This window comes from Lepisosteus platostomus, chromosome 11 (assembly GCF_059453375.1).
Source record: "Lepisosteus platostomus isolate fLepPlt1 chromosome 11, fLepPlt1.hap1, whole genome shotgun sequence".
Taxonomy (NCBI): Eukaryota; Metazoa; Chordata; class Actinopteri; order Semionotiformes; family Lepisosteidae; genus Lepisosteus; species Lepisosteus platostomus.
Window position 1 is genome coordinate 36,132,617 of NC_142621.1, and position 8,534 is coordinate 36,141,150.

An 8,534-nucleotide genomic window follows, 5' to 3' on the forward strand; every position below is an offset into this window, starting at 1 on the left:
TTTCTGGGGTTCCTATGAGAAGATGACTTGTAGGTGGTACTTGGATGATTTGGTTTGATCAGGGGTGGTACTTGGTCCAAAAAGTTTGAGAACCACTGCTATATTGGATAAAGCAGTTAGAAAGTAGATGGATGTCCCAGATAAATTGTGAGCAGATTACCATGGGCTCCCCTACAGAAAGATAAATAGGTAATCTTAATAGGTCTATTAATAGGTGTAATAGGTAAAATGGCACCTTGGGCATTAGATTGATCCTGATAATACTCTTAAGTAAGGTGCCGGGTTTAGACAAGCTCTGCAATAGAGAGGATTGGAGTTATTGTCTCACCCCCACCTCCCGAAGCTCTCTTTCAGCGACATGTGAAGCTGTGTTTTTTAGGACAACAGATCTACCCCTTGTCGCTCCTCTGTCATGGCAGACCACTAAACTAAACTGTCAGGTTTAAAAGATTGGATTATCTTTTTCTTGGCAGGTGGGAACTGACTGGGACCCCAAGGAGAGGATCTTCCGCAATTTCGGAGGGGTGCTGGGCCCCATGGATGAGCCCGTAGCGGTGCAGAAGTGGGCCCGGGGCCCCAACCTCACGGCCACCATCGTGTGGATCGACCCAGCCAATGTGGTGGCCACGTCTTACGACATCAGCGTGGACGTGGAGGCGGAGTTCACGCAGTACAAGCCTCCGCTGCAGCGGCCCCTGCGGCCCGGCGTCTGGACGCTGCGGGTCCTGAGGCTGTGGGAGCCAGTGGCCGAGGCCCAGTTCCTCGTGACGCCCCTCGCCTTCAAGGGCAGAAAGCCGCTCCGCAAAGGTGAGAGCTGGACCGCTACTTCCAATTAAGGTTCGAGGGGAAACTGGAGCCTATCCCGGCAACCATGGGGCGCAAGGCAGGATACACGCTGGACAGGATGCCAGTCCATCACAGGGCAGACAGTTTCTAACACAGACACGCACACACTCACACCAGGGCCAGGTTTCCCAGAAGCCAATTAACCTACCGGCGTGTGTTTGGATTGTGGGAGGAAACCAGAGTACTTGGAAGAAATCCATATTGAACGCGGGTGAACATACAAACTGCACACAGATCGCCAGAATGGAATCCAGGGCCCAGCATTGCAAGGCAGCAGCTCTAGACACTGTGCCATCCTGCCGCTGCTAAATTTTAGTATATTTAGATTATAATATTTCTATAATATATATGATATAATATCATAAGCTGCTTGATGTTATGGCAGCAACCCTCCCTGGGCAGCACTTTACGAAGAGAACGGGTTGGAAAATGTTTTTATTCTAATTGTCCAGATATCCCTAGATTTCTTTTTGATATTTGATTTATTAAAGTAGCCTGGAAGTCCTTGGAAGTGCATGACCGAAAAGTGGGTGAAAATGTTGAGGAACAAAGCTCCCAGGTAGCTCAGCCATTCAGCGTAAAGGCCTGGACCTGAATTCAAGTCCAGACACTGAGGCTTCGAGCTGTGACTCCCTAATGGACAGGCCCGAGTCTGCCAGATGGTTTTCCTCTGGTTTGCTCCAAGCTTGCCAGGAGGCCTTCAGTGTTATTAGTGAAAGCTGCTCTGTTTCTCCAGTTGAACTTCTCCCTCTGTGTACTGTGGGTTTCATATTTTATGAAAGGCATGAAAAAAGTGAGTCTCTCAGAGGAAGCTGGCTGAGAATTGTCTGATCTGGTTACCAGCTCTAATCTTGTGGGTGCTTTGGTATGAGGCACAATTTTAGATTTGCTGGATATGTATGCAATTTGATATCTGCAGAAGGAAAAGAAATGCTTAACGTCAAATTCTACTATACCTTGTCATTCACTCCTATGTCTGGTGATCATAAAATGTTGATAACTGGCCTATTAAGAGCTGTTTAGACACAAATAAGAGTAAGGAAGTTGAGGACAAACCGCTTCAAGTTCTGTTTCCCCACATTGCTGGAAACTGTGCTTGAAGAAGGGTATTTTTTTAACTTGGCATAAGAATAAAAACAAGTAAACCAAAAGTAGATCCAAAACTGAAGGACAGGCAACGAGAACTGTAGTATATCCAGATGTCTCTCTCAGCCACTTTTTCTTAGGTCAGCCAGTCAAGCTCACTTTGTGCTTCTGGTGAGCCTTGTATGCTTTAATGAAGGTCTGTAAAAATAGGATAATGTGAGGCCCAGGAACCTCTTTTGATTCAGACTCATCTGTCAGTCTTTACACAGCTGAAACCAAAAGGCTACTGCTAATGTTTCCTTTCTCTCCCTGTCTGCTGTTCATCTGTGGTGTTGCTGCCAACATAGACGAGGACCATTGGGTTAACGCTGGTCCAGCTGATAACATGTACATGGAGCAGAGCTTCCAGCAGCTGCACCAGGTCCTGAAGCTGCCCAAGGGGGAGTCCGCCATGGAGCGTGCCCAGCACAATGCCCAGCTGGTGGGCAAAGCCCTGGAGGACTGGGTGGACGACAGCATAGGAGCCTTTTGGGTGACAGGAGACATCTGTGCTGCCTTCTCCTCCTCTCCCTGTGCCTCCCTGCCACCCTGTCCCAAATCGAGCTGGAGCTCCTTGTCACCCGACCCCAAATCTGAACTGGGTCCAGTCAAAACCAACGGCCGCATCAGGTAGCCTCTGAACCCTTGGCAAGGGTCCACATGGACTCGGACAAAAGATGTTCAGGTCAGGCATGTATAGAGAACGAGCCGAGGTGGGACTGTCCCAGGAAAGATGGCATGGGCCCTGTGAAAGGGGTTTTCTTAGACTTCGGGCAGACAGACGATTTGGACACCTTGGTGACGGAGCCCCAGTTTGGAAACTGTGGAAAGGTTTAACATTTTGCACATAAAGACTTGGACTTTTCTTTTTTTAATAAGTTGTTTTATTTTTCTGTTTGCGGCCTACAGGTCTCACTCGAGCCTAAACGTTTCAGTGTCCAGTAGAGGCCTTTACGAGTAGACGTGAGAAGTAAAATTGAAGGACAGCCCTCACTCTTTCATACCAAAATAGGTATTATTAAAGAGTTTGAGGATATTTTTTTTAAATGAACAGCCAACTTTTTGTTTTGTCTGGAGAAGAAACCTATGGCCCACAACTTTTTTTTGTTCTGCTTATGTTTTTTTTTAAAAAAACATTAATGGAACTTTAGAATTGGATGGCAAAAGTGCACTTTACTGTATGACAGGGACAAAGTGGGCTTCTGCTTGATCGTCAGGAGCAAAGTTTGTTGGGGCGGGGGGGGGGGGGGGGGGTTTCCTCCAGGAGTCCATTTAAACCCCCCTTTCAGTTTTTACATTGAAGTGCTGCTATAATACTCAAGTGCTTTCCACAGCACTGCCACATGGCCACTGTCATCAAGACAGCTCCTATATAATATGAAACTGAAGAGATCCCCTTTTACACAGCGGACTGCCTTCCAGAGGGCAATAGTGCAGTGCACGCTGGGATTGGAGTTGGCCCTTCTCACACAGTGCAGTGGCTCATAAGTTAAAGCTTATTATTTTACATTTTTTGACAAGCAGTTCAAGGGGTGTCATCACTCAGCATGTAGTTCTTACACATGTATAAATGATAAGCACATAGGATGTGCTTATCATTTATACATGACGGAAGAGTCCCTCGTTTGGTCTTAGTCTGCTACTCTGCCAATTTTATTGCAGTATTCTTATACCAGCATACTTTTTTTCCCCACTCAGTCTTTGTTGTAGTGATCTTTAGCTATTTAAGTCAAGGTAAGTATCCTTTTATCTCACCATACAACCCAAAAGTTAGCCTAGGGATTTATTCTTCCCGTTCAGTTACTATAATCACACAAAACGTCTTTTTTCTAGGAACTAATGACAAAAAAGGGCAACTTCATCTCCATTTCTCCTCATTCAAACACACGGATATGCTCCACCATTACGGAAAAACGTCACCCATTTCCAAATTAAATTTTCAGTTTGTTCTTTTCTTTCATCCCTGCTGGCCAGTTTCATAAGTTATTTTCGATTTTACTTGTTTTCATTATAGTTTTGCTATACTCTGTGTGTTATGTTCCAGTTATAATTAATGCAGGTATTGGCTCCATATCTAAAGACTAAGAAAAAACTTTGCACTATTTTAAACACCAACAATTCTGGACACAGATGTTTGTTGTTGGCATTTTAGGAGTTTAGATTGACTTTTCCTTAAGCTGGGGGAGTGCCAATACTGTGGAAGTAGAAGGCTTACTGCCTTACTGTTTATCATCTGTAAACACTGAATTGTGTATGAACTAGATTGAACTCTTTCTTCTTAGTCATAGTGGATTTACAATTAATAACAATAGCAACTACATAAACATTAAATAAAAATCAGAAAACGTTAGTGCAGTTACTACTGAAGTCCATGGAGATGTAGTTTACTTTTTCAATTAATTACAATATACAGTATATATTTTTATTCTTGAAGCATGTCACTTCCGTATTACAGAACATTCAAGTTCTTAGATCCTAACATCCCTTTTGTTAATAGTTATAATCAATCTCGCACTTTTAATACACCAAGTTTAAACTCAAAAGACAAACTGCCTGAGCTTAACTGGAGTTTCTTCTTTGTGAGAAGGGCCTTAATCGACCTCCATGAGAGTCTTTGGTTGTGGACGTTCAGCTTCATGGGATCTTTCTTTGTTGGACGGTATCTTTTAAAAGGTCAACGTAAATATTCCGCTGACTCTATTTTCATAAATCCTGGGTTGTTTACATGGAAATTAAAACGCAGTGATTTTTTCAATTTTGCATCAAGACAGTTTGGCATGTTAAGCTGGTGCCAGTGCATTCCTCAAAGTTTAACAAATATTATTGTGTCTTGTGTAAGGTACTTACCCACTCATCTCAGCTGTTAAGGATTTAAAACAGCAATGGGCAGCTCCAGTTCTCTAGGGCTTGAGGGCCTGTTTTCAGAGGAAGAATGAACTTTAATTCATTTACCTATTCCAGTAAGTCAATTCCCTTGATTTTTGTAGGCTTCAATAATTTGGTAGTCAGGAGTTAGCAACTTAAATAATGAATAATACCATCAATTATTAGAATCAAAAATGATATTTTTCTAAAAGAGAAATACAAACAGATCCTCACAGAAAAAGCCTTTTTTCTAAACTTGGGTAGAGCTTTGAGTGGTGGGCAGGGCTCTGGACTATTAAGGAGGTTGTGAGGTGCACTCTGCTGTTTTACCCACGAATGACGTACCATTTCTCTCATCCACCTGTCTGTAAAAATGGGTATCAGCATGGCTGAGGGGTACACCCATCTTGGGGTAATTGTGTACTCTGCACTACACTGCAGAAACTGGGAGCTTAGTAAAGAACTGCTTTTTTTACAATGAAACCTTGTTATTGCTCACTAGGATTGAGAAATACACGCATGTATGTCAATGTCTTCACAGCAATTGTTCCATCTAGTTCAGAGAGCTCCTCAAAGGAGGTTTCTTTTTTTCCATTGATTTCTTTTTTAAAATCACTATACTTTCATCTTGTCCATCCGTAATTTCAAAACCTTAAAGGTTTCTGTGGATGTTTAAACATATGTTAACCACCAATGGCAACTGGTAATATTGCACTAATAGTGCAAATCCCTAGTTCCCTAATTTTCCGTCCTGTAATTGTTAAAATGCTATGCCATAAAGGGACTTTTTTTTTACTGTTGTGTACCCTAACCCTAGGAGGATTGATGCCCTGCTGAAGCTGATCGATAGACTCATCTTGACCAATTTCTCCTAGTTACTTTTGTCTGTTGCTAGTGCCCTTCTTTTAGGACTCATTTTGAATTAATATTTGCAAGCTCCCTTTGTGGAAAGAGTCTTATTCGGGCTTGTCTGTGGAGAAGGGCTGTCTTCTACAATCTGGTGAATGCACTGTGCAATTTAACCTGCAAGGTTCACATTGTCAAAAGTACTTTGTGGTCATACCATGCTCAGGTATATGGTAGAGACCCTCTGATTAGGCTCCATTACTCATTATTCATATATTTTAAACATTACATATAAATAAGCAATTTGGGTTTAATTTTCTAGATTGAGTCATGCATTGTCTTGATTAAAAATGTAAAAGTAGGCATTGAAATATCTCATTAAGATTTCTGGTGTTTGTCTTTAGAGCTTAAAGAATATCAGTCATCTGTGTAGCAGGGGAGCAATATACTGTATAACAGTTCAGTAATTGTTAGAACAAGGGAAATTTAAAGATGGTTAAAGCAAGAGGCTATTTTGGCCACAAAAAAAAGAATCTTGATACGGCTTTGGTTAGGCATGGCCCACAATGAGCCTTAACTTTCTTTTGCACTTGTGCTGTTACGCAGTATGTTTTCCTTAAGGAAATTGTTCTACACTTCTGTGATGCATTGATCAAGAAGCTCATACAATTAAATGCCATTGAACATTGAACGTGTTGCACGGCTACAAGTTCGTGCAAACATGTATGCATAGGACTCAGAACAGCTATGCCAGTTCAAATGATAAATATAAATTTACAGTTTTTAAATGGGTTCAAGTGTGAAGCCTCCAAAGAATAAAACAGCCTTTGAATAATGAAAAAGGTGGAAACTCTTTGAGTGGCTGAACTTGAGTGTCATGTTGTCACGAGGGAGAAAGATCAGTGAATGACGGAGGTTATTACAAACCCAATGTTGTGATTTGCTTATTTACTCATTACATGTGCATGGAATCCACATAATACCCATGATCTCTGTGCGGACGTTATAGTAAGGACTAGGATTGGCTGTAATGTTAGTAAATGTGGTTATCATGGTTTACTCATTTTGCTGCTTGATGCCCACTCTTAAAGCTTTTCAGTACACTGATGTTTGAATTGGGAGAAGGAAGTTGTCTCTTTATATTGTTCAAACCATTAGTGCAGCTGATGAACAGTGAACTGTAGTAAAACATGCAATAAGCGGAGAAAGAAAAGCCAAACTAGATTCTATAATTGACTTCATATACTCTTCAAGTAAGAAGATGCATAGGTTTAGTAAATTAATACAAATAAAAAATATTTTTAGATGAATGCAGTTATTCCTGTATTAAGTTTTACACACATTTAATGGAACACGTCTTCCCATTTCAGAACACAAGAAGAGCTTTTGATGGTTTTTCTGACTTTGATGTGAGCACGCCACATTATCGTGAACGTTCACAATATCAGGCTGGCACTGATTTATTATTTTGTGTAATTGTTCAACTTTTATTTCTCCACTGTTACCAGAAGTACGTTTCCCATGTTTTAAACTGTACAGAATTTTGTTAATGGGAGGAGATGTTAATATCCCTAGGTTCGGCACTAAGTCACTTGTGCACTTCATCGGTCAGGTTTGATTGAAGCTCTAACCTTTGACTGATCCTTTACCTTTGCCTCAGTAACAGCCTAGTCACCTACAGACACATCCTGTCTGTGTTCCCGGTCATCCTAGGGACTCGACGCAATTTATGGTCCTTTAAGATTTGTGCATGAGAAGTAACCTGTTTGTAGGTCAGAGTGTCTACATGCCGTGGTTCCCATGAACAACAGAGATGAAGGAACCTTGCTTGTCCAAACCCAGGATTAGTGCACAAACAGTAGTCTCGGGATTTGTTCAAGTCAGTACTATAATATATGGTCTTTGCTAATTGGGTGAGTTCAGTGATTGGGATAATTGTGATACTGATCTGTGATGGGAAGCCCTGGAACATGCTTGGTGACAAAGTTAATCTCCAGCATGCCGTATTTTTAAATCTTGGTGTAATAAGTCACTGATCTAGTACCTTGGTTATATTAAGGGGTTGAAAAATCATTTCTAAACCATGTTAGATTTTCCAGTATTGGTTTTGTGCATTCTTGAGTTGGACTTCCGAGGCTTCATCTACCTTCAGTACTGACAACCACTCAACGTTGGAAACTACCTGTGAAATGGGTCTACTACTATATCTACTTCCTTATCAAAACGTGCACCTCAGTCCATGCTGTGTCCTTGTGATTTATGAGCTGTGAACACGCTGCAAAGCTCGTATTGTTAGACTTGGTCTATGCCAGTGTTATGACTTTGTTGTAAGTGCCCTTTGAGCCTTAATACTGGAGTATGAGAATCCTGTTCCTAATTAAAGCCCTCCAGTAAAGCGGACGCATTTATCGCCATGTCTGGCTAAAAGATGGAACAATAAAATGTTAAATTATAACAAACCGCTGCATTGTTCTTTCTGAGTGGGAAAGTTTGGTCATTTAGTTAATATTTCAGGTTAATTTAGGATATTTCTGCAAAATGTTTAATTGTTTTCTGTGCTCTGCATGACTGCCATCTGAAATAAAATATTTAAGCTTCAAATTTGTTGAATTCACACTACAGACGGTCCTTGATTTTTTTAAGACTGGTTCTGTATACCGTTTTGCAAGCTGAATTTTATGTAAGAAGGAGTTCACTCTTGAGCCATATGCACATGGAATATTTTATGTTTTGATATTGGTAGATACCTATCCTCTTCTATACAGTGCTTATCTCACATGTGCACACTTGTAATATAGTGAATACCCTCTCTTCTGCTATGAATTGAAAAGATTGATTCATGAATTCTAATG

At 41.2% G+C, this 8,534-nt stretch overlaps 1 protein-coding gene across 1 annotated transcript in view; it reads left to right on the forward strand.

The window, feature by feature from the left end:
• The window catches only part of xylt2 (xylosyltransferase II), a 31,774-nt gene extending 23,633 nt beyond the window's left edge, over window positions 1-8,141 (forward strand). The window contains exons 10-11 of the mRNA XM_088599427.1: window positions 474-807; window positions 2,280-8,141. Of these exons, the coding sequence (XP_088455553.1) occupies window positions 474-807; window positions 2,280-2,605 (660 nt within the window). The 3' untranslated portion in view covers window positions 2,606-8,141. The remainder of the gene's footprint in view (window positions 1-473; window positions 808-2,279) is intronic.
• Window positions 8,142-8,534: the final 393 nt, after the last annotated feature.